This window comes from Zosterops lateralis (genome assembly GCF_965231275.1).
Source record: "Zosterops lateralis genome assembly, chromosome: 1".
NCBI lineage: Eukaryota > Metazoa > Chordata > Aves > Passeriformes > Zosteropidae > Zosterops > Zosterops lateralis.
In genome coordinates, this window is record NC_139762.1 from 56921387 (window position 1) to 56948681 (window position 27295).

The 27295-nt window shown below is 39.0% G+C and overlaps 1 protein-coding gene across 4 annotated transcripts in view; it reads right to left on the bottom strand.

Annotated features, from left to right (window-relative positions):
• Positions 1 to 843: 843 nt before the first annotated feature.
• Positions 844 to 27295, bottom strand: part of AMPH (amphiphysin) — a 112518-nt gene continuing 86066 nt past the window's right edge. For 2 of the 4 annotated variants that reach the window (XM_083865410.1, XM_083865411.1), the window contains 10 exons: positions 25100 to 25123; positions 23811 to 23834; positions 21145 to 21177; positions 19680 to 19730; positions 17497 to 17604; positions 11608 to 11664; positions 6801 to 6938; positions 5260 to 5526; positions 2862 to 2963; positions 844 to 1962 (listed from right to left, as the gene is read on the bottom strand). In XM_083865410.1, the coding sequence (XP_083721536.1) occupies positions 1855 to 1962; positions 2862 to 2963; positions 5260 to 5526; positions 6801 to 6938; positions 11608 to 11664; positions 17497 to 17604; positions 19680 to 19730; positions 21145 to 21177; positions 23811 to 23834; positions 25100 to 25123 (912 nt within the window). In that variant the 3' untranslated portion in view covers positions 844 to 1854. The remainder of the gene's footprint in view (positions 1963 to 2861; positions 2964 to 5259; positions 5527 to 6800; positions 6939 to 11607; positions 11665 to 17496; positions 17605 to 19679; positions 19731 to 21144; positions 21178 to 23810; positions 23835 to 25099; positions 25124 to 27295) is intronic. The other 2 variants (XM_083865412.1, XM_083865413.1) reach the window with 2 other exon arrangements.

Genomic DNA, 27295 nt, shown 5'->3' on the forward strand with positions numbered 1-27295 from the left:
GGAGATATTCTTAGTCCTAGATCAAACTTGTTGAAGGAATGAACATAAGACCAGAGTGCTTTCCTGTAACCTCCTTAGACTCACTGGATATTTCAAACACAAAATCCCATTTATCACAACTGAGTTATCCAGCTTCTTCACAAAACATAGCTATCATTGGACTTGCCTTTGAAACCTACTGAGAGACATCCTGAAAAACAGAGAAAATATCAACTCTCCTCTTCTTCAAGAGGCACAAACCCCCTATTTCTTCAACTGAGATTTAGCAAATTAGAAAAGGAGTGAAAACAAATATTGTTTGCATACAAACAATACAAAATGACCAACATATACTGAAAAATAACTGAATTCCTAGGAAAATATAGATATTCCTAAATATTTGCAGCTTCCATGCTTCAGCAAACACAATGATTTGTGCAGAGCAGATTTGTGGAGAACTTACTCTCCACATGAAAAAAATGGACAAGTGAAAAATTACTGAGAGGCAGAGATCTTCAGCTGAGTGATGGTTAAGTACAGACAAGCTCCCTTCCTCAGTGGCAGATACTGGCTGGTGGTCAGAGTCAGGAACAGGAAGAGCAGCAGAGAGACATGCTGAGCTGGGGTTTCAAGACCTTTTGGAACTTTGGCCACAACACAAGAGTTGAGAGCAAGAATTTAGATGTTGCACCTGTTCTGCTGTATTCCTTTGAAAAGAGAGGTGTTAAATTAAGATTAGATTATATACTATACAATATATAAATTATATGGACTTCCTATAAAACTTCAAAAGCACCACAGAAGAAACAGCTTCTTTGGATCAAAGGTTTATTTTTAATGACACAGCACTGGAAAACATAAGTTACAGATGACTTTTTGATACAGGATACATTATATATCTTACTTTAAAAGGTTCTGTGAAGGTACACTGAATAAATACATATAGTGAAAATATATTGTGTTTATTTATTCTCAGAGATTAGTTCTGTTTCTTTTTGAAAATGTGTTCAGCCAATTAAATAAAAAAAGTATAGATTAGCATCATAACAACTCCTCCCTCCAGGTTATCTCATTGTAGCTACTGCAGCTGGAAGAGGAGACCGAGCCATGCCTTCTCAAAGGTTAGCGGCTTTGAACATGATGTTATTCATCATCTAAGAATGAAAATTTCACATTACAAACACAGATATTGTATCATGTTTTGGCAATGGAGCAGCTAGTTTTGCTTTGAACAAAACCATTTCCTGTAATGCCAGACAGTGAAAGAGCAATGCATGTACTGGATGATACTACACAGCTAAAGAACTACAATGAAGTTGTGAAAATGCATATATAGCCATATGCACTTATATATACACATATAAATTCTTGTGTATATATATTTTGCATGTCCAAAAATAACACTGAAAAATGTTGCAGTTGTTAACTATCTTAAACACATGAAACTTATAATAGTTTGACTTCATAACTACAGGATAATTAATTAAATCTTCTGCAGTGCAACAGAATACAATACACTCAGTGCAGAGAAGTTAAGGTTTTGGTATTGAGGAAGCTAATTTCAGATTTCATGGGAAAGGATCAAATACAGGATCACCACAGCTCTGACGAAGCACAAACAAACCTGTCGCCACATACTTGTGAACAAATAAGGACATTTCATTTTTATCTGACTTTTTTTCCCATGTACTGCTTCAGAAATTACAGCTTAACTGTTTGCATTCATGCTCATTTGATATGCTTCAACTAGCTTTGTCTGGCACCAGTCTGTAAACCATTAACAGCTTAAACTACAAAAAGATGGGCTCCTGTGTTTTGAAGAGGTTAAAAACCTACTGACTTGAGCTTCATACTACATTTGTCTGCCTGGGAGAACTACTCCAGATGACGTGTGAAGTTCTCTGGGAAAAGTCCTTTATAACTATTTGCATCTCTGTATTGAAGCCACTCGGATTCCTTAATGCCAGTCAACCAGCCAGCCTCCTGCAAAGAAAAAGACAGTGTCTCTTAAGTTTCAGGTCTCTGCCCATTCCTCACTATGAGATTCAGATCTGAAGATGTTTCAGAATACAATGGCTAAAAAGCAGCCCCTACTTTTGCACAGACCATTTTCTCTGTTCTGCCAGACCACAGTTTTGTGAGACCAAGTGACTGCAAGCACGCGATACAGCCTTTATCTGTATATATATATATGTATATATGTTATACTTCATACATACTTCACTGCAATTCAGTTTAACATACAGAATACAATTGTTTAAAAATTCACCTGAAATGCAACGTTAGAACAAAATTAGATGCCTTAAATGAAATGAAACTGCTGTTAAATTCAGTTTCAGGCTTCCGAGGGACAAATTTATCTTTATGAGAGGCCCATAACAGAGCAACATCTCTATACCTTTAGACTATAGAACATCACAATTTGTGTGCATTCTCAGTGCTCTCTGTGGGTGAAGTTGCATTATTTCTACAAATACACATAAAAACTCTGAACATTTAGGTAGCATGTAATCAATTCTACTGGAATGTTAAGACAACATGATATAGAACAATGCACCAGAGTTTGTAGGTCATCCTCTGCATGAAATCTTTGTGTAACCTGTGTGTCAGTATAAAATCCACTAAAATGTTGCAAACCCCGCCCCCCCTAAAAATATGCTGAGGTCAGATCCTGCCAATAACATGTATCTGTGACTTCAGGTGTAGTCAACTGTGCCATTTAGTCTCAAATGAAACTACATACAAAGACATAAGGAAAACCTTTGTGTTTTCTTACAGTAGCATAATTTTGAATACACATTCCCATTAACTATAATCTGTTAGAAAAAAAAAGGTTGAGACAAAGAAAAGCATCAACAAAAGCAAGAACCACATGTCTTTACCTGATCAGCTGTGGTCTCAGAAGGAATCACTAGCACAATATCTCCTCGTTTTAAATTAAGCTCATCACTGTTAGCCGCCTCAAAATCGTGTAGAACTTCAACCTAAAGAAAATAACACCACACATATAGATAGATCTAAATGAAGACACTTTCTCAACAAAATAATCTGTTAAATCTGGACCGAAAAAAAATTAGTCTTTATGCAAACATGTAGCTATAGACATTCAAATTATCACAGAGTCATGGAATGCTAATGGGTTGTAATAAATCCATAAAGGTCATCCAGTCCTAACCTCCCCTGCCATGGGCAGGGACACTTTCCCTTACACCAGGTTGCTCAAGGCCTATTCCAACGTGGCTTTGAACACTGCCAGGGCTGAGGCATCCACAATCTCCCTGGAAAACCTGTTCCAGTGTCTCACCACCCTCACAGTAAAAATTTCTTCCTAATATCAAATCCAAATTTCTGCTCTTTCATTTGTACCTATTACTGTCCTACAAGGAACTGCAGTTCCTGATGAAGAGTCCCTCCCCAGCTTCCCTATAGGTCCTGTTCAAATACTGTAAGTTTGCCATGAGGTCTGCATGGAACCTTCTGTTCTCCAGGCTGAACAGCCCAAATTTTCTCAGCCTATGTTCACAGCAGAGCTGTTTCACTCATCTTATCAACCTTGTGGCCCTCCTCTGAATTTGTTCCAACAATTCCATGTTTTGTTCTTATGCTGGGGACACCAGAACTATATGCAGCACTCCAGGTGGGATCTCAAAAGAACAGAATCACCTCCTTTGATCTGGCATAAATTGATAATAAAGGCATTGATTCATGTCAGTTTTTTATGCAGCTCCTAACTTAAGGATAGTTTCCTTCCCTGAGGCTATCAGAAGAAACTTAAGATCCTTTCCCAAGATTACAAGATCTCAAGGACAGATGATACTGCAACATCCCTCACATCCTGCCTCTTGGACAAGGCCTGCCACTGTCATTCCTCCCATGTAAGGAACTTTCTTCAATTACCCATTATCGTTACAGGTGGCATGATTTTACAAACAAAATTGAGAAAGAGTCTCAGGAACCTTATTCTCTCATTCTCTTTTTGTGGCCACTGTTGTATTACTCTTCTTGTGAACATCTATAAAAATTTGAGTCAGTCACATAGTACCTATTGCAATAGGTGATCAAAGAGGTGAGTAGTGGAACCCTACTTAATGACTGCCTTGGAAGGAACTCCCACTCACCAGCAGATGGGTATGCAAAAAATATCTGCCTTTCAAAGGGGTGAGCATTCAAACATTGGTGAGATCGGCATGTCATTGTGAACAGACCATTTTAAGTAAATGGTTTTATCTCCTTAAAAGATAGCTAACCTAATTTTCTCAAAGCACAGAGAGGTTCATGAGAACTCTGCAATTACGAAAGAAAGTGGCACTGAAAACCAGATTACAAGTCTATATTCTCCTTCTCCTTTTCTATCTTTGACCCAAGAGAGTAGGATGAAAAGCAAAAGATGAACTATGTCAGCATGTTTGAGTTGCATGATCCTGGTTACCCTACTGTTAACCATAAAGTTTGCAGAAAATATTGAGCAATGAGAATAGACCAAAAACAATCTCCTACTTAGAGAGTGCTATGGGACTAATTAGTCTGAACTATGCAAATTATAGTAGGAAGCATGTAAAGTTCATCCACCCTCAAGGAGCTTTTCTGCTGCTCAGTGATTCTAAATGAAAAGTATTTTCAAAGAACCTTGTAACCCAGGAAACCCTGGGGTTTTTGCCAGCCAAGGAAAGAATTTCTCTTATGCCTCTTTAAACTTTTCTGTTTGGTTACCTTTATAGTTTATATTATTACTAAAGTTACTGAACGACATTTTGGCTTCATTACCATTAATTGTAGCCATGGGTTTCAATAGAATCAGTACTTTTGCTACAGATTTTCAGGCCAGAAAAAAAGCTATTTTTTAAAATTATCATAGAATCATAGAATGGTTTGGGTTTGCAAGGGACCTTAGAGATCAAATATATATCAAATATATTGTTAGCATATCAGATATATCATTAGCATATATCAACAATATTTCTGATTAAATATGTGGCAGTGCAGTTTTATTCAATATATTGATTTTCAGCAGTCATTTGGTGAGATTCAAGGGTTCTTGTATTTTAGTGAATCTTACAGTTACATAAGGATATGCACAGCAAGCATGCAGAAAATTTATCTTCTCAGACTTTATTTATGAAGCAACAACACAATATTACAGTTGTAGTTGCATGCATTTGTGTGTGCATGTGGCTAATAAACTAAGAATCCTTTGCCCTCAAGTAATCCTGACACTACCTGTGCAGATAAGACACATCCACAGAAGCTAGAGATATCTACAAGAAGAATGAAGAAGCAGACCTTATAGAGAAAACCAGGTGGCATTGCTGAAGCTGCATCTTCTGCCGGAACAGGCTGATCTTGAGAAAGTACAGCCTGGATTTCTTCAGGGGGTTTCTGATCATTTCCAGCTTGGGAAGTTTCACTGAGAGAAGTGTCAGTGACCTGAGCACTCATCTCTATTGTGGCATCTTTGGACTCGTTCATGATGACTTCGTGTTCTTCTCCCTCCCCCTCATTGTTTGAGGCTGGCTCTATTACTACTGAAGGGATGCTGCTGACCTTTTCCTGAGGAAAAGAAACAAACCAAAAAACAACCCCCCCTCAGAAAAGAAATGCAAAACTATTTAGTACTTTATTTCAAGCAGGAAAACACTATTGTTTGTTTATTGCATAGGGCATACATAGAGAGGGGAAATTATTTTTTTTCTCTACCATGAATTCTTAAGACAGAAAACAAATTTGTGCAAGAATGTCAAGGAATAATCCCCTCCCTGTTACCACTGCTCCCCTTAGTCCTCCTAAACTTACTTTACACATTATTGCACTAAATAAAAAAAATCTCTGTAGTTATCTTGGGCTTCATTTTCAGTGTTCCTGGAAATTACCAGACCTTTTTCCTTCATTCTGCTCTTTAGTTTCAGCAGGTTTGAGTGAATCCAGTAGTTCCAGTAGTCACTGTACTGTTTTTATTTGGAAATTGAAGTCAGCAAGATAATAGTGATAGAAGGTGATAAAAGAAGGAAATTTGACCTATTTCTTTGACTAAAGGGATCTCCCCTGATTTACAACAATGTAACTGGGAGCAGAGAAAGCAAAAAAATCTAAGTAGCATCTGACCAATAACGAATCCCAGTAAAAAAAAAAGCATTTAACAAAACTTGCTGGAGCACCCAAACTGAACAAAACATGTTCACTCTTCTGGACCATCTTATCCTGATGTACAGATGAAATAAAATATGCCATGAAATCAGGTGTTAACTGGCTGCCCAGCTACAGGGTCTGCTCCAGCAGGTGCTGGCCAGCTCCTCAGAGGTTGCAGAGGAAAAGGCAGCAGGCCTGATAAGGATACATGGCTTGACTGCCATGACTTACAAGAAACAAAGTAATGGTATTGATAGGACATGTTGCCAGGATAAAAGAAAAATCCAATTGTTTCTCTGCCTATTTCTCTCCTAGATAGCCCTGCTATGTTATGTGATGTTACCTCCACAGAGGAGCACAGAGAGGCAACAGTAGGGGACAGCCCAAACAATATACTGCCCATGCTGCTCACAAGGACATCACAGGCACCATCATGGGGCCATCAAGTCCCATTTTTACAAGCCTAAGGGAGTACAGAGACACAAAGGCAGGCACAACCCAAAGTAAGGACTTAGAATAAAGGATAACCTGTGTGAGATCTTCCTAGGGCCATCCCAAGAGAACATCAACCATGCTACTGGTCGAATCTGTAATGGTTGAACCTGGGGGGACAGAGCTGCAGTAGCCTTGCCTCTCTTGGGGTGTTGAATCTGTCCTGATTCCCGTAACACACCCTCCCATGCACTGACATGAGTTACCTGAGACACATCAGCCTCTTTTTCTTCTCCCTGAGATTTATCACCTTCAGCAACATCCTCCTGCTCAGTGGTGGCAGCTCCTGCTGCCACAGCTGCACTGTCTTCTGATGCTGCAGTCCTCTCACTAACAGGTGCCACCTAAAAACAGAAGGAAGGGACCTTTCAGGATATGAGTTACAGACACTTGCTGGAGAGAACACGGACCATCCTCTGCTCTGTGACCTCTTTGTGTGATCCTGACCTATGGTCTTGAGCTCACTGGTGGTCCTCTTGATTTATGGAGAACAGCAGCACTGGGGACAAGCTTGTTCAGAGAAGCTGATTAACAAGTGAGAGACACATTTATGAAACCTCACCAGGCAAAACTTAGCAGAGTCCTCAGGTGTTACAAGTGGAGTAACTGTTTGCCAAAGCTGTTTTCTATCCCTTGTCTTTCAGCTGTATTGTGAAAGAAATTTACCACTGGTTTCTGCAGAGGAGGAGGAGCCTGCAAACTGTCCAGGGGTCCACAGGACCCGGCTAACGGAATCTGTTCTTTGGAAGAGACTTCAAGCCTTCAAGTCACCTACCTCACCACAGACCTTGCCTGACTTCAAAATTCTTGTAGTTTTAATTACGCATGCCTTTCTAACAGAGAGGCTTACAAATGTAAGCCTTCCTCCTACGTCAGGGGAAGCAAGTATATTCTACTTCTGGATAAATATCAGAAAAAAAATTAACCGCAAATATCGACAGTTATGTCAGTGAAAAAGATACATAAAAGATACATCCAGCAGAAACTGTTACTTGTTGTGGGTAATTCAAAAGGTTACTGTATTCCCTGTTTCTCAAATTGTTACTGTCTGCAGCTAGAAATAGTGGGATGGGATGCTATTGTGGGCATTATTAAATTCTGTTCTAGCCAGCAGATTGTCCCCTTTTGCTGCATGTTTTTTGCTTTGCTGCCTGCTTGGTCATTGCTTAAGCAGAGGCCTTTTCCTTTTTGGTTTCTCTTTTCATATTTTTGTCTTCTTCCTTGTCTTCGAGGGACTGAAGCTGGAGGCTTTGAGCTGCCTTGGGATGAACACTGCAGGTGCCTGTCTGCAGTTGAGTTGTTGTGCTGACAATAGTGCAGCAATCCTGGCTCAGGCCCAGGTTGTTGTCAGCCATGAGCAGCCTCTGCCCAGCGGCTTTGCCTGGCCCTGCCTGCCCTGCTGTCCCCTGCACTCACCTCACTCAAGGAGGGCACTCACCCCAGAGGGGCTGCCAGGTCTTCATCTGCCACTGGAATTGCTCCTGCAATGAGCTCCTGCTTTCCTGGATGCCATCTTGACCCTTTGTCTTTCCTATGCAGTTGCCTCTGTTGGGCACTATCTCAGGAAAGGGTGTTTGCTGGCATTTTGGATCTCTCCCTGTTCTACAGGGTTCATATGATTTAGCTATTTTGTATCTAGCAGTTATTTATTGTTAGCTTTTGCCTGTTGCTGTTTCACTTATAGGTAAATTATTATTTTTTCACTTATATCTACCCACATTCATTTCCTAGTGGCGAAAAGGGATTGGTTGAACCTATAAAGGGAGACAACTCATTCCAGAGTGTTCTCCTTTTAAACTGTCTTAAACCAAGACACTTGTGATTTATGCATCCCCCTAATATTTGCATTGTTATATACTGCTTACAGTAGCATATTGCGTATACACTTAAAATGGATTAATCTTAAGGTTTGGACTGTTGAACATAAATGACCAAACTCATTGTTTTAATCTAATTAGCTTCAAGATGGAATTTTTACCTGACAGCAGATGGCTCAAGGATAACGAAAAAACACTGAAGGAAAACTCTTCTTGATATACTACCAATGTCAAGCCACAGTTAGCAGAAATTTCTCTGATATCCAATGAATACTCTGATGCTCTTTGTTTCCTCAGTTAGATCTTTCCCCCGTGGATGAGGCTAACTCCACTACCTGAACTTAGCAATTGTTCAAGGGCACTCTTCAGGCATTGTTTTTTAGCAATATTAAATATACCACTACTCCTATTGGCTGCTATTAACTGATGTGATAAAGAAATCCTCCTGAAATCCGTGAAGACAGAAAATATTATATGGATTTATAGAAATCACTGGGGAACTTTAATTTAAATTGAAACTGCTGCTGCTGAAGGATGCTCTATTGTAGAGGAAATAACATCAACAGATAAGGTCAGATGTCGACATTTTCTCCTATAAGGCATGCAAGTCTGCCACTCATAGTATTGCCAATTTCAGCAGTCTTGATCCATCCAGGAAGACATACAAACAAATGATGAATGTTAAAGTCCTGGAAGAGGCTAGTAGAAAAGCGTGGGAATGCAGTACACATCAGATTGATTTTACACCATGCATTTCTAAGAGTATGCTGCAGAAATTGGTCTTGCTATCTGTTCTGATTAAGATCAACAACTTTTCTATTTATTGAATTTGTATAGACCATTTTATTTTACTAAGGAGGAGAATACTAATTCACATGAGTCAGCTCATAAATGCCCCACAGTGAAAGGGTGACCTGACACACTCACAACCTGCAGTCATGAGTTATGAAACACATCTGCGTTAATCACAGTTACTAAATGTAGCTGTGGTATAAATGTATACCACAGCACACAATCACACAATCATTCTTTCATGTGTCTTAAGAGTACAAATCCAATAAAATCTAGATGATTAAAAAAGGCTTTTATAAAAAGGCATGTAAGGTAGCACAGAATGAAACTATCAGCCTCAAGTATGTGATTAGTACAGAAGAGGAAAAAAAAAAGAAAAAAGGCAGGAGGCTTGAATTCATACCCAGCTATGTTGAACCACATCCTGGCAGATACAGGTACTTGTATTACCTTACTTTATACCGAAAACCACTCCTACAAATCTCTTTTATATAGGTAGTTAATAACATTAGACAGTCTAATAGTATTCCAAATTAGCTATGTCTAGCAGTATTATTGAAATTTGGACCGCTGTCTTATTACACCAAGCACACGGGAGAAAGAAAGAAAGAACCACCCAGTATAATGAGGGGTGTGATAGAACCACTTGACTGTTTTAATTGCACAGATGTGAACTCTTCTTTAGCCAGGATGCAGCTGATCCACACAATTGTATTCTCGTTAATGTTGCTCTCAGACCAACACAGTGCCACAGACTCAGCAGTAGCAATAATGAGCCCAGGAAGAGGAGAAGGGGTACCAAGCTTGCTGCTGGAGTCTGCCAGAGGAGCTCCCTCAGATACACTCATCTTCCAGAGCTGAAGCTCTTGTCCCATGGCTGGATTTAGAAAGGAATGGGTAATTTTTATGACACTTGGTTATAATCACAGCTAAGCTAAGTAATGTTGAGAGAGATACTTTAGGGAATGCATCAGTTGCAAAGTCTTGGAAAATTCTGAAGAATTCGTATGCAACTTACAGAGTATCAAAGGGACCATGCTCCATTAACAGTCAAATACTGGCTTAGCAAATAACCTCGTCTCTTATGGCAGCTCTTCTGCATACAGTAATACTGTTTTAAACAGAACATAGGCAAATTCACTCTCAGATAAGAGAATGAACAAGCAGTATTAGAATAAAGGGGGAAGATTTCAAAGACTTAGCCTTGCTGCTAGCACAACTGTGAGGCATTTCTTGCGTATTTCTTCTTGAACCAGACTTCTTGGGAGTGACAAGGCAGTGCTAGAGGAACAACACTCTTGCACTGTGTCCACACCAAGCTGGGCTTGATCTACCACTCCTATTCTGTGCTTTCTTCCTATGCAATTCCACTGGCTTCCACGTGGATGTGGCAGTGCTGGTGAGGAATACAGCACCAGTGAGTTCCAAATTCACTTCCAAATGACACTGGTATGCCCGACAGCCACAGATAAATCCTTGACTCTAGAAGATCTAATGTTGTTTTACGCAAGATAATGAACCTAAGCCTGGACAGCTGAACTTAGCATGTTCTGAAACCAGTTCATTACCTTTTTGTATATACCATGGCACCAAAATGAGTAACAATGAAAAAGCAGGTTGCTAGCACCTTGAGATACATATCCTGAGTGATTAGTAATTTGGAGTTATTTCCCAGTCCATACTTCTATCCCTGAGTTTAACATTCCTCTTGTGCTGCCCTCTGTGCACGTTTGAACACATTGCAGTTTCACTTTAGTATACAAGGATTCAGAGTAAGTACTTTTATCACCTCTAAAGAAATATAAGCCGTATGCAATCATTCAAGTCCACATATGCACAGCCTAAAGTATGTCACTGAGCCTTCCATTTGCTTTGTAATTTGATTTTAACTGTATCTAATGATGCCAGACTACACTTTAGCAAACCAACTCGTAACATGATTATTTCTAAGTATCTGTTTTAGCTCAGGGAGTATTGTGCTAGGAAAAAGAAACAATTAATCATAGTGGTTTTTTATAAAGAAATTTACAGAAAGGCTAGGTAAACAAACATACAGAAATTGTAAAAGCTACTGGGAATCTATGCAGTGTATTTCCAAATGTCAATAGAAACAGCATTACTCCTCCTTTAGCCATGGAGCTGCTTTGTTTGCTGCCCTGAAATATCTATCACTCTATACTGCTGCAACAGGCAGTTTCTAAGATAAATCGTGCATTGAATGAGAGGAGATCTGTTAGAATATATGCCATGGGTGCAAATATATCTGTGCAGTGTTAGACTTAGACACCACAGATAGGTGACAATTGCAGTATTGGCCTGCCTATTGATGACGTGCAAATGACAAATTTTTTGCAATGGTTGAAAATATTAAAGCATAACCATACTCAAATATATTCATATGTACCTCACTTTCCTTCTCAGCAACTCCAGTTGTCTCCTTATCTCCTGCCTCGACACTCTCCTGTTTAAAAAGGAAATACAGTCATGACCTTACTCATGCTGAGACAGCGGCTGCAGAGAAATTGGTATTAATCATGCTAATGGAAGCATGCCATGTATGGGATGCAATGAAATGAATGACTAAATGAGCTATCAAGCAAAAAGATACTGCCAGATATAGTCTGAAGTAGAAGTATTTATATACTAAAACAAACCCTTTACATATGTCATCATCATTGCATTAGAACTGTTAAGGACAATTCTACTTACTCTTACTACCAGAATTCTCATAACAACACCAGCTTTGAAGAATTGTTTAGTAAGCAACCTTGCAGTTCCCACCAAGCTCAAATTTCTCCCACCTGTGACTCAAACTGCTTCCATTATCACCTGCTGCTGCTCCTGTAATTCACCAGGGCCTCAGTGTAAACTTCATAAAATACTTCTTCCACTCATGTTGGACTGCAGCTCATTTAAAGGGGCTGTTCAAAAGATGTGGGTCACACAGTTCATTTTGGGTTTTTTTGACTTTTGCAGAATCACCTTACTTTAGGTCCATATCCAGTGGTACATGCAGCAGGTGCCTGACATTAAAAAATTAGACATCAGTGTCTTTCCAAATGTGACACCCATTCAGGTGTTCAAACGATTGCATGCGCTGACCAGCAACAAGCTCCTCCCAAATAGCGCTTGTTACCTGTTACCAGTACCAGGTCCTTTCCTACAAAACGTCAACAGTCAAAATCACTAAAATTCAGGTTTGGTTTGGAATAGTTGGAAGTGGTTTTTTAGCTGTTCAGGTTTGACTCTCTGCAGACATGGCTATTTCTAAAGACACTTTGCTAAGCAAAAACAAGTCAATGGCCTGTTATGGAAATCAATTTTGCTAATAAATTTTGACACAGCTAGGTCAGATTTTTCTGCGGAGCTGTAAGGGTGAAGAGAGGTTATGCAAGCATACATGAGGGCATGGTATATTGGAGTGTCCGCTTTGGCAGTCAGAAGCCAGGAAACCTCACATACTCACGCTCCAGCTATCTGCCTTCACACACACAACTGTCATGCTAAAATACCTTAAAGTTTCAGCGGAAATGATTGCATGCTTCTTTTTTAATAAAAGAATGCTGAGTAACATGCAAACTTCGTATCACTCTTTTTTTTCTTTTTCTACTCTAACCTACTATTGCTTGCAGTCAGTCATAAGCCCCAAACATGCCCAGATGCCAGGACAGGGCACTTGCTGACAGAAGGGTTGCCACAGAAACCTCTTATAACCTTAACCCTGTTAAAACTGCAGTGTTATATAACCTTATAAAAATAATTAATTTTTTTTTTTTTTTAGTTGCCAAGCCTCTGCTATGTGGTCTTCAGTTTTATATTAAGTTTGAAGGGCTGTAGAGGGTCTTAAGAAGAAAAAACCAAATATCAATAGCAAAATACAAATATTTCACACTCTAGTGATGTATGCATGCACAGAGCCACCCAAAGAATACTTTTTGGGTTTTTTTTTGTAGAGCAGACATATACAGTTGGCCATGAAACCCTTATGTCCAACTGCAAGCTAGTACACAGATGACTTCCCTACTGGTGCTATTAAGAAGTGCTGAATTTCTACCAGCAGCTGTATTTACAGTTTGCCTTCGGAGATTAGTATAATCTTGCACTTCAAAGTCAGGAGCGTGTTTTCCTTTACTTAATAATTACCTGGCAATATTCTCTGGTAAGAATCTCATCAGCCCAGCTTTGGATATCTTTGCAGAATGATTTAATATATACATATGCATATTTTAAAATAAAAACTGTTTTCTTATTATCTAAAAGCACAATTTTGGTTGGAAAAGTGAAAGTAAGGAGAGTTTCTCTTATCTCCAAAGCTTGAGCTTTCCTGAAGCTAATTTGATTATTGTGTACCAGTCAATTTAGTAGCAATTTGCTTTTCTGATTAGCTGGAAGTTGGGATTTTGTGGATAATGGAGTTTGAGAAGAGAGACATCATAGCATAAACTGTATTATTTTTAGAGCATGAAAGCCTAGTAAAAAGGATGACTGGAATAATATTAGGAAACTAACATCCTGGTTCCAGAGAGAAAAATCTGCTTCTGGAGACTTTAACAGAAAGACACTATTCTGTTCTCCTGAGAGAACCATAAAAGGCAGCCATATATTTTTAATGGCCTTATGTTCCCATTTTTCACCTGCACTTATTTTCACGCTCAGAATCCAGACACAGCTGACTCCTCTTCTGTATCTAACCATTGTACTGCTCTCCCAAACTACAAGTTCCACCATTGGGGCACTGTGAATAGTACCTGCAGTGGGATTGAACCCTAATTAGATACACCTGGTTGGAGGCTGTTGCCTGGCCTCTGCTGTACTCAGTGTCTGCAAAGAGCTTATCAGGAGGCAGTTTCACATATGCTTATATACTGCTCTGAAAACCACAGTATTTAGCTGAACAACTGACTGCTTTAATGGGAGAACATCACAGTTCAGGCAGACATCAGACCCAAAGCACTGAGAAGCTCTTTCCAAACTAATAAGTGCAGTGGAAGTAGAAAAGCTGATCTCCAAGTGCTGTGTCTCACAGGTAGGAACAGAAGAAAGGGAAACAGCAACATTTCATAAGCAGGAGGTTTAATTTGTCGCTTTATTATGATGTCCTCATGTCATCTTTGTTTGAATGTAAAAAACTGATGTGGTGAGAAGGGCAGTATTATTTGAAAGAGAAATAAGCCAGTGGTTAATGCATTATATCCTTCAGACTATCCTTTGGATTTATAGCTGCCTTTGCAGATTCTATAGAAACAGAAAAGTAACTCTTTCTGTGTGGAGAATTTGATGCATTAACTGTTCACCCCATGGTTAACTTTTCTTCTGTTGGCACGCAGGGTCATCCTGTCCCTTTAATTACTAGACATTTTATCCCCTCCCCAAAAAGGTCAACTGCTGAGAGCTACTAATAGAAACTTGTTCTATAGCATCGGAGATCTGAAGGATCAAGTCAAAAAAATGAAATGAGATCCTCGGCAGCAATTCTGATGAGCTCTTCTAATGAAGTTTTGGCAATCTTGATCAGCCAGACTATGAAACAGCAAGTAACTGAATCCAAAATGCCCCAACAAGCAAGTAGTACCCTATCCCCTGGACCATTTTCTCCATAATTTAAATGAACACCCTACCAGAAAATTTACTGTCAAGTTCCTATAATGAGGAATCCATACCATAAATTTTCTAGATTAATGGGATGTGACAGGAAACTAAGCACAGAAAAACTGAACTGAGGACTGGCTGTCACTCAAAACTGGAAGCAACTAAATTCGATAAAAATTCCCAATGAAGCAGTATCTATTAATATTTTACAATTCTACTTTTAAGAAAACTGTCACTCATAAAGCAAATGAATGTAGAACTGCTGCTGGGAAATTACATGCTCTCATCTTTTGCAATTCAGTGTACTTTTCCTTAGCTTTGAACATATTTGTCATTAATCCTAATCTTCAAAACTCTTCTTTGCAAGTCTTGGAAAACCCTCCCTAAAATAAAAACCTTTCAGAATCAAATGCAGTCACTCCATTTCAAGCATTTTCAAAATCAACACTTCAGTTTTTTTCCCAAATTAGTAAGAACAACTTAACTTTGAATTAGCAACAAAACACCAAGAGCAAATCTAATTAAAACTGTTTAACTTCTATTTACTGGCTACATTTTTCCTCTTGGGTTGCTCTTAAATTGTCTTTCTCTTGCATTGTTTCTCTCTGCCTCTCTCCCAATAGCTCCTGTGACTCAGCCAGAGCAGCTGACAACAGACCACAGACAAAGAACTCAGCACCAGAATGGGTCAACTGAAAAGTCATGCCAGCCAACAAGCAAATGCATGGCACTGCAGACAGAGACTGTTTAATTAGTGCTTAAGGTGTGCAACAGGCTTCAGAGCGTTGCTTTGTCTTAGTGCAGGACAAAAACGCTTCTTTTTCGAAAAATGGGGAACTTCTACTTCTTTTTTTTTTTTTTTCCCTCAAAATAAAACCACCTTTCTGGCCTCATTAATATCTGTTCTTCCACATTATTCCCTGCCATGCACTTATGGGAAGAGAAGAGCTCCATATCAATGACTGATTTCCCATTCCTTCTCTCGCCACCTTCTCTCCCACTTTCTTTATTCCAAACCATCCCATTTACATGAGGCATTTTTCTCAAAAGTTTGACAAAACAATGTGCCTCAAAAAAGTTTTGCCTTCCTACAGAGTTGACAATATGAATTGAAAACACATAGAAAGGGAGAGCCTGGTCTACACAGACCATGAAGCTTTCTTCATTGAGTTATGTTAGTAGAAGGGCATGATCCTGAAATAATTTGCTCCAGTGTGCACCATGGAACCAAGTAAAAGTGAATTAAAATATGAAACAAATACTTAAAGCTCATGCAAGTGTAATCATAACTAAGCCTAAATGTAGTTCTGGGGAATACACTGTGACCACTTTCCTCCATAGGTCCAATGCTGCTAGGTGTCCTCAGAGAATAGGTAAGGTTGTACAGAGACAGGTATTATCTGCCCTTTCCCCCAGAGTCCTGCAGAACAGCCCATCTAGCACTGCCACCTTTCCTCACACAGCAAATTATTTTTCCTGTGTTAGGAAGAGCTCATTAGCTTGATATCTGATAATCAGCTATCCATGCATGCTCTCTGCTGGCACATTTATAGGTGTATTTACAAGACGCTTCCACTTTCTTCAGCTAATTTGCATCTACATTAACTTAATATTGATAACCATATGGCAGCATATCAAGTGCTTACTGAAAACCACCTAATTTTATGGTCATTTGGGTATCAGCATCCCTGCTTAGCAGCACAAGACACACAGGGTCTCCCCCAAGTCCATGTGCAGCTCAGCAAGCTTAAATCTTCTCTTCCAAGAACACTTATTGCACCAAATATGCTCAATAGACAAAGAGCACAGCTATGTATCTTCCACCAGCTTCTGTGGCAGAGGAACTGACCCACAACCCCTTTTTTCCATCCAGTTTTTCAGTGGTAATCTTCATATTCTACCAGCAACTCATTAGAGCCTTTTAACATGTTATTATCTTGAGGAAAGCATGAAACATGTCGACTACAAAAACAGACGCAGTTTTCCTCCAGGGTTTCTGAGCCTGTGGGTATCATCCACCACCAAGACCTTCTGACAATAGTGTGTAGGAGAGAAACTTCAGTTGGATAAAAAAACTGAGCTGTATAAAAAGGGATGGTACTCAGCAGGAAAACCCCATGCTTACTGTCCACATTACCTCTTACTTCGCAATGATATTGGATGCCCTGCTTTGTTCTTCACGTAGAGCTATAACATCTTCTTAATTTCCTGAATGCTGACTTAAAAAGTCTCCAAACTGGTGTTCGGTATTCCCTCTTTGGCTCACAACTGGCTTCTAAAACGATGAGCCTTGTAGACCTATTACGATAACTTTTTTTTCTGGAATTTTCATGCTTTAGTAAGAGCCATACAAGATGTACATTGGCTTAGTGCTTGAAATGAAATGAGAAAACTGATAATAACATAATTTAAAAACGGCATCAATTCTTTCCCCCTCTGAAGTTCATCTGGCATCAGACAACTTGTGAAACCACAACCACTAAGCCGAACTTCAGCCTAAGATGCCAAAAGTAAGAGGAATGACATTTTAGGGCTGAAAGGCAGACGTGCTGGACAGGCATGCTGTGACACAGCCGGGCACTGGAGAAACTACCCACAGAGGATGACAGTGGAAAGTATGGCTGAAATGCAGCAAGCACATTCACCATAACAAAAGGTGGCTCTGATGAGGCCCAGGACGTGGCACAGGGGACGGATCACTCACCACAGCCTGCTCTGCTGGCTCAGCAGGGACAGCCTCCTTTTCCACAACAGCAGCAGCAGTGGTTTCCTCAACCTTAGGTTCCCCAGTTGGAGTTTCTTCAGCCTCTTTCTTTTGTTATTGATTTTTAAGCAGATAGTGAAAAAATTGTTGTGGAGCATAAGATGTTGGGGAAATAGAGGGAGAAAGGGAACAGTGCCTGGCACAGTGTTGCTTCAGGTTCAGTCTTGCCAGGCTTTGTCCCCAGTAAAAGCATGTAAAGGGCATTTTCATCATCAATGTCCTCTATGCAAAATGAGCCAGTACTACATGCCTCCCTCACATGGAAAGGAAGCATAGCTTCCTGAGTTATAGTGAGAGGTAATGGAAGTGGGGGGAAAGCACCCAGTCTACTAAAAAATGCTCCAGAAACTGCTGGCAAGGCCAGAAATTGAAACTGGCACTCATGTGTACCAACCCTGGTCTTCCAACACAAGTTTTAAAAATTACCTCCTCCTCTCTGGTTCTGTCTGTTGTCAGACAATATAGTGCCTCTCCCGTTGAAGGTAAGAAGTAATGAACAGAGAGTGAGACTCAAACAGTAACTGACTGAATTCTAGCAATGAATTTGAGCAATCATCCCTGGTTTCTCATTAAAATGCATTCCCTCTTGAGCTCTTAATCACCCACAAGGCACCCATTTAGGAGCCTACTATTGGGATTTCCACCTTTTTAAATTCTGCCCTCAGCTTGTTTTCCAACAAGAGGATCTATGAAATATCACCTGCCCTGCAACATGTTCAGTCTTGTGGCAAAATAGCTCACAGCAGAAGTGCAATCTCCAATGGCGACATTACTCTGCAAATACATGCACATAACAAGGGGAGAGCTCCAAGCTCTGCTCAGTATATTCGATTTATAAAGATGGCTGACATAACCAGATAGAATAAACCCAATAGAATAATTTGCCACGAACAAATTGCTCAGCATAATATGAAGATCAAAAGCAATTGCTTTGCAGTTGATAACAGGTTGCTGGCTAGAATGTGATATCTCTTGTGACAAAGAGACAGTTTCTATGAAATACTTTAAGATACTAAGATCTTCTCCTCCTGATATTTTTCAGGAAAAAAAAAAAACATAGCCTCTCAATTCTTTGCTCATATATTCCTTAAGCAGGCTGATTTTTAATGAGGTACAGAGAAGTTTGCCTATGCAAGACCTTCAGGATTTGGCACAGCATTAAGGAGCATACACTCGTATATTATACCATACTGTGCAAAAATTTCTCTGTGCAACGTATTAATGACAGCTCTAGAGCATTTCATAAGAAGAAATAGGACTGAAATGAGAAACACAAAGTAGATTTATCCCAGGTAAGATGACTAATGAGTTTCCTGAGGTTTAATGCTGGAAGATTCTTTCACACTTCAATGCAATCTGCTTTATGTTACTTGTGATTTTATGTGCTCCAAATCACTTGTTGAAAAAAAGCATACTTCAGATGAGTAACCACATTGCAGCTACAAGTAAAAATACTCTCACAATATTCAGTAACCATCATGGGCACAAACATAACATCAAATAACATTCAATATTACCTTGCTGCTATTAAGTAACTATAGCACACACCCAGCAATGCTGTTATTCTCATCCTTGCTCCACGCTAAGCAAAGACTGTAGGAGCAGCTAAGAAACTGCCCAGGTATGATCAATTCCTAAAAGATTGTGCCCTCCTTAGAAGTAGACTGTGCCTACTACTAATATGGTGGTGAGTAGATAAAATTACAGCAATTTTGGATATGTAACAGCCATCATGTAGTATCATGTCCTTGCTGTACACTGGATCATAGTACTCATTCTATGGTACTTTTAGAAATTTAGAAATTACTATGCGATTTATTAAATGCAATAAACAAACAAACAAACAGTTTGACTATGCCTTTATAAAATAAACATACCTCACAATATTGTGGGTTTTTTTTTTCCTTTTGCTCTGTGCTATCCTTGTGAAAGGTTTTTTTCAATGAGTATGGATTTATAACTAGAATTACATCACCCAGCAGCTCTTCCAAATGGAAGAATTGCATAATGTGGTGTTATTTCAAGGATGGGAAACAAGAAAAAGTGAAAATATCTTTGCACAAAGGAAAAATTGTACCCTTTTTGACAAGACATTTTAAAAGGAACCAAAAGCCACCACTTACCAAAGGCTCTGCCACATTCTCATTTGATTGCACTGTAAATGCAGGGATATCCTAGATATAGAAATTAAAAGCAACAATGTAAAAATATTTGAGACAGGATATTTGCAGATGTCCATCAAAGACCTGATTTTTAATGGTTTATTCAGGTAAAGTCACTAAGTCACTAAGTACATGCACTAGAAGAAGATGACAAATGCAACTTAACTAAAAATTATTTTCATATTTATTTAGATTATCTGAGTACTATTAATATTAAAACCATTCTTTTTTCAATGTTTCTAAACCAAGATTTTTCACCTCACTAAAGGTAGTGAATACATGTGATTCATACCCTTCATTAAATACATGTGATTCACAAGGACTTTGTTTAAGGTGCAATGCACTTCTAAGTTGTGGAACTCGAATCCTTTTTGCAGATTACACATGGCTGTGCCTGGAGAGTATGCCAGCTCTAAACTACTTTCTTCTTGATCATGGGGTCTTATTTGAGTAATAATTACAGTAATCACAAATCCAAAGTTTTATCTGCATTAAAAGAGTAGAAAAATGGAGGTGTTTTCCAATATCTCATTCATTTAGAACCAATTAATCTGCAAAATACTGCTGGGCCAAATTATTTTTCTACTGCAGAGGAGGTAGAAAATCCTTATTTTTTCCAGATAAACTTTTTGCCTTAATTATTAGAGCCTTGCGCCTTGCCCCTTCCATCTGGATCCTTTACTAAACTAAATGTCCTGGAGCAGACTGGTGAATCATTTGAAGACTCATTTCCATTCTTGTAGAAGCTGGGCCTTTTTGGATACTTTTAAAATTTGGTGTACAGTATGTTCTGTGGTTGACCCAATCTCTAAGAGAATGTTGGAAAATAATGAGGCCCCAGATTATCCATCTGAAATTTGGGATCTTGACACAGCCCTGGAATCTGAAAGCATAAACATGGTGTCTTTATCTGCCATATCTCTGCGATGCATACCACAGACTCACCATCAGCACCACAGCAGATAAATATATTAGGTTAAACTTTGAGAATAAAATATATCTTAACTGAAAATGAAGATAAAGAAATAAATAAAGCTCACTACACATTTACACACAGAGTTACTGAAAATGAGTGAAACCAAAAATGAGCTTTACAGAATTTTGGGATTGTGAGGAAAATAATCCACAAAAAGAGTACAATAAAAAAGCTAGACCAGCCATTTTAGGAGGAAATAGCTGTCCCATTAAGGTAGTCAGATTTTTTGCTATTAGACAAGATTTGCTCTTAGCCAAGAGTCCTAAGGGTATTAGAATCTTTTTAGCAACATCTAAGAATTTCTGACAACACACAAGGTCTGGATTTGAGACAGTATGATGCTACCATGCAGCTTTTCTGTAGAACAGATTTTCTGAACTTGTATAACCAGTTCTAATGTCTTCCTAATAGCACAGAAAAAAATTATTTCAAAACCTGTTTATTTCTTACCTGTGCAAATCCATTAAATGCTATGGTGGATGCCTAAGTAGAAGTGAAGATCAGAACAAATTATCATTTGTTTACTAAATCTGAATATGAGTCAAAACATTTTTATTTGCAAAATAAAAATGTAGGCCAGACATTAAAAAAAAAAAAAAAAAAAAAGGAAAAAAGAGAAAAAGGAGAGAGAAAAAAATAAAATGAAGAGTAAGGCAGCAAGAAATTTTACAACAGTGCTATTTGATAACAGACATCACAGGCTTAAAGAAAATGACAAAAAGAAAAAGCAGAGTACTTTAAATATTTTTTAAAAACAATAATTTAAAAAAGATCAGGTGCATTTAAAGATCTACAGATAAAACACAAAAGCTGCCAGACACAATGTGTTTTCACAGTTCAACGCTTCATTCATCATTTTGAAATGTATTTTTGGCAGCCTGCTTGAAGGGCTGAACAAGCACCACACCATGAAGAGTTGCATGGCAATTTTTCAAAAAAAGAATAGCACGGACTTAGGAAGGGCAGTAAGAAACACACAAATGGAATGTTTTTAAACAAGAAGGTTATGCATGGCCTAAGGAACTCTTTGTCTAGACTAGGCTACACACTGGGGTAGGTACCTCTTCTTTATCAGCCTCAATTTCCTGGTACAACAATCCATATCTCCGGTTAGCAATTTCATCTTCAGATAAATCTGAGTTGTTGGTCTCATTGTCTTTAGGACTAGTTGAACTCTCGGTGCTAGCATTTCTGGAATTTCCCATTTGAAACAGAGACAAGGGTCTAGCTATCTCCTTGCTCAGGCCAGGATTGCTAATGCCTGCCTGCTCCCCAGGCAAACCTTGTTTTACCAGTGTCTCCTGAATTATGTGGCTTGTGCTTCTACCTACTTCCCCCCAGTTGTTATCAGTAGTTCCTAGGTCTTCTGTAGACCATTTACTACTAATGCCTAACCAAACATTTTCCATGTTACCTTCCTCTGAGTTTTCCTGCTTGGTGAAAAAGGGCCAATTATCCAGTCCATTGGCTTGGTTATCTGACAGACTAGAAAAACCCCAGGAATCATTATTAACTGTTGGATCCCAGTTTGCCAGCCAGGGCTCTGTTTCCAAGGCTTCAGGAACGCCACCGCTAATCACTTCAGTGACTGCCATTGCTGTCCTACCTGTCACTTGGTCATCTGCATTATCTAGGCAAGGATTATCACAGCATGCACTAGCAGCATCAGCTGCCTCAGGCAGCAATGCCTCCTGTTTTTCAGCAGCAGCTTGATCTTTAGTTCCAGTACTACCATCTGGGAGGTGGCTGATGCTATTATCTTCAGTTCCTTTACCAGACTCTTCAGCACTGAATAATTCAGCATCACACAGATCACTTCCAGTATCTGAAGGGTACTTTCCTGTGTGGTCAGTTATCTCTAGGTCAATATGTGCCCTCATGTTTATACACTCCATGGATGTACTCTGTCCAGTGCCACTATCAGTTTGGTCTAAAGCCTCAAATGTATTTTTATGGTCCTCATCCCAGACACCAAGGACTCTCTCAGGTTCAGTGCTTTCTACAGTCTTACAGTTGTACATGACTATTTTGTCCCCATATTCAAGTCCTGTGCTCAATGATTGTATTTCTTTGTCTGTCTCCTCAATGACCTGTTTGAATTCTTCTTCTGTAGAGTTTTCTAAATTAGCGCCACTAGCTCTCCCAATATCCCCATAATTATCTTCAAACTCATGTAAATTTTCTACCTCTGTGCTGACTAAAATTTCAAGATCTGATTTTGCTAAACCCTTATGAAATTCTGCCTCACTGTTTCCTTTGGTTTCACAACCTTGCTCTTCCAGTTCCTCTGTATCTTCTACCTCCTTGTAGTTAGCTCCAGTCTCTACCTTTTCACTTGGCTTGACACCTGCCCACTCGTCTTCCTCAAGCTCTTCCTCTGCCTTTTGCACATCACATGGGAGAGGTTCATCCACAAAGCTATCAGTTCCCAGGACGGGTGTCTCAAAACTGGTTATGTTCTCTAAAGGCTGATTGGTCACCACATCTTCCCACATGACATTTTTGGCATCCAACTGGTCCTCCAGTGAAGTCCTCTGGTTTTCGCTTACAGAAGCGGACCCTGGTGCAGCATCCTCCTGCTCCCCTACTGCAGGCCAGACACTAGCAGGCAGAGCACCCGTGGATTCGCTTGAGGTTTGCTCTGCCCCAGGGAAAAGCAAAGAACTGCCTGCAGTAACTTCCTGGCTGATACTGGGTGTGCTAACATCTAGGCCCCAGTTGAGTGAACCTAGATCAGTTTGAGATCTGTTAGTATCTTCTGATGGCCCACTGTTTGGGGTTTCCTCCATGATCAGGTTACACAGGGAAAGACTTTTTGAAGAATCAGGCTTTCAGCAGACAGAAAAGCAAAGAAAAAACACAAGATGAAAAAGATAAAGGCGGACTTGATGAGAAAACACAAAATTTATATTTTACAAGAGCAATTTTAATCTAAAGAATGAAGTGACTAAATTAAGCAATTTAAGGAAAAGCTATGGGATTTGCAACATCTAAAGGCAATAAATTGTAATGCAAAAGAGAAGCACTGATACACCAAGCCAGAAAACTACGTATTACACCACAGTGATTAAAGAACTCTCTAGAGTGGCTGCAATTTTGGGAGGAGGTTTGCTTACCGGCTGCACCAATTCGCTGCTTGTCTGTATGGAATGAAGTCATACACATAAAACACAGAAAAGAAGAACATGATATACTTTGATACAGCAGCAGTTCATTAATTATCAGTTCTCTAACCAGCTGCAGATACCAAATCGGGGTGGGGGGAAGGAGCTGCGGGTTCTTTCCTGCCACTCCACCCAAGACTTATTCCAGGTCTGTGAATTTTAAACCTCTGAATTACATTATAAAAAAAAATAATTCTTCATGTATGTTGAATATTGATCACCTCTTGCTTTCCCCTGTGAGTCACTGACATTTTTATTTCAAATGTTTAGCTATGCAGTACACTGGCATTTTTAAAAAACAGAGCAAAGATGAAAATAATTATAATACAGAATACATACATAACATTAAAAAGCTATAAATGAAACTGTGCAAAAAGAAGTCATTGATAAAGCTATTTAAACTAAGTTTAAAGCAATAAATTTCTGGGTTATTTTACCTAGATATTTGCAGCCTTGAAATTTTGGCTAGCCTACATACATGACTGTTTTTATCAAGCTTTATTTAACCTCACTCAATATAAGGAGATAAGCATTTAATATACATCACATGTGTCATGTACTCACAAAACTGTGCTGCAAATCTGAATATATGACAAGCATTCACAGATTTCTGTGCTGGCTGAAGCTACAAAAGGTCAAACATGAACATACCAGGGTCCATGTCAAGTCAACCCAGCTAACTCCATTACAGACAGTCAAAAGAAAGCTCATAAAAATGGGTTGTTTAATTCCTGAAGATCATTTTATCTAATTTGGCACCAGGAGGAAGAAGGAAGAATTCATGCAGTTTCCTACAGTAGCAGTTTCATTTGTGAGCAACTCCAGTTCACTATATTGCCCACAAAGACAAGCTAATTTCTGTCTTTACTCCTAATTTGAGGAAATGGCTGTCCATTGGATTAATGGACACCTTCAAGTATTTAAAACAAGTGACTTATATCCATTATTACCTTCCAATAGCTGTACTTCGGGCATATTAAAAGCAACACACTTAGCTGTAGTGCTTGTGGATCTTTTAGCCTAGATTTCTGAAATAACTTAGGTCTTGTAGGCTGAGCAATAGAGATTTTTTTGTTGTCATTGTTAGTTTTAAAAGATACTCTGTGGCTTCATATACTTGAAAGAGCTTTTCATGGTCTGCGAGTTCTTTATCTTGGCTTTTGGTTAAAGAATTGTAAATCTGAGTTTAAGTTGTTACAAAATCAGAGGCACAGAAATACTATTATGTATGTCAGGCTTACCGTCCATAGATCCCATGGCAATGTCTGAAAAAAGTAGTAGAGAAAAGAGCTTTTCAGAAAAATACCGTTCCTGTACTGTATGTCCAACATGCTATGTAACAATGTCCATTAAATAAAACAAGAGAACTTATTTATATGCATACTTACAGTGCATATGTATTTTATGTGTTAGCACATGTACATGTGTGCACATAATACTTTTGGATATAAAGGATGGGCAGTATGCAATGCATTGTGGTATTTCCTACTTCAACGTAGTTGCTGCTTTACAGCAAACTCAAATTGCTGTGTGCATGACTAATGGTCAGATTCTGAGCTGCTGACAGAGTGAACTTTCAATAGGTAGACAAGCCTCTGCAAGATGACAGCTTTAAAGAGCTTACAAAGTTGGGGTTTTCTAGCCAGTTAAAAATGATGCAGCTATCCACTGAGAGTAAGTGGGCTTCCTCACAACACTGACACTAGAAAGGAAAATGGCATACTGTTTGAGAAAGGAAATAAAAAGTTGACCAATCTTTTCTTTTTCTTGTCCAGTTAGTGACCTCTCAACAGAAGAGCTAAACAGATGAATGAAAGCAAAGCAGCAGACTTCATACCAAATATTTATAGCCCACCCCATGAGACCGAACTCTGCTGGTTCATATCAAGAGAGAAGAAAACCTGTCTGGTTTAGAAAGGTCTCTTCTAATGCAGCCATAGAAACAGAAAAGCAATTGAGGAAAGACAGACCAGGGCTCACATACTGTGATTGGATCACCCTGGCAGAGAAGTAGAGGGAGGTAATTAATTAAATTAACAATAGACAAGTCATGCCAGGCCTTCCAAGGCATCATGCACAGATGACTACTCCTGTCTTCACATCACTACTTAAGCTGTTTGCTGAATGGAAAATATCCATGACTGAGGAAAAAATTATACACATATGGAAATACCGCTTAAGGCTCCCTTCTTAATCTCCCTGCAAGCACAGGGCTCTGCAGCCACAGGCTTCGTTCTATCTATACTGCCATAGTAATGACCCTGTCAACTCCAGTGAGACCAAGACCCAGACTGCAGGGCTGTCTTCCCTTCTCAAATCAGTGTTCTGACTCATCCACATGCTCTTGTAGATGTGGACCATCCTTTCTCATATGCTTTTGTTGTGCAGAAAGGTAAAATGAGTGAGTAAAGGTGCTCAAGTGAATGCTTCCTGTCCCCCTACATGAAAAGTTACAAGGTACTTTTCTGCACAGAATTATATTCTGGATCTCATGATACAGTTAAATATAAAATAAATGTAATAATTTTTTCTACAATCTATACAATATAATGCCAGAACCAATGTGTTCTGTCATAAAAGTTAAGTATCTTTTGTTAAATGATCCCACTGTTCTAATCAGCATTATTACAAAACAAGCTGAAAGAGTAGTAAGCAAAGTTACACTTAGTGTTTTCTGTCACTGCTGAATGCTATGGAATTACATTTGCCTTCTCCTTCCTTTTCTCTGTTTAGAGGGAGAAAAAACATAACAAGTAAAATGCATAAAGCTTCTGCTAGAATGGAACACTTCTTGTAGCGAATCTCAATGAGAAAATTCAGCTCATGTTCAGAGTGCTGACAGTGCATCATTCTTCTGACAGCACATATCCTGTCAGAGATGACTACAGATCTCATTACATAACTAGGGCTTCACAGTGAATAAGAAATTAATTAACGGAGGAAGAGATCAGCAGAGAATCAGGACCCTCTCAGTCTTAAAGCTTCTTGTCTTCTCACTCCTTTCCCAGTGCTGCATTTCTGAACAGCTGATTAGTCTTTTCATGTCTCACAGAACAAGCCAGATTAATGACAGGTCATGCTAACAGTGTATTAGCATTGCTTCTTTGTGTACAAGAAAGGGATACAGACATGCTGGTCAAGAGATCTTCCCTACTTTGCTACCTGCCCGCTCAGTACTAAGGGTGAAGTCTGGATTTTAAAATAGCATGTCCTGTAGGATAAGCCAATGAATATCAGCAAATTGATATATTAGCTGCTTTTTATTTTTTTAATTATTTTTAAAATATATTGCTGAAAAAAACCACCATTACAAGTATTGCTATTGAATGTAGACTTTCAGTAACACAACATTCTACAAGAAAACACACTATTCCATACTCGAATTTTCCTTGAGGTTAGGTCTAAAGTAGATTAATAGCGAAACCATTCAGATCATA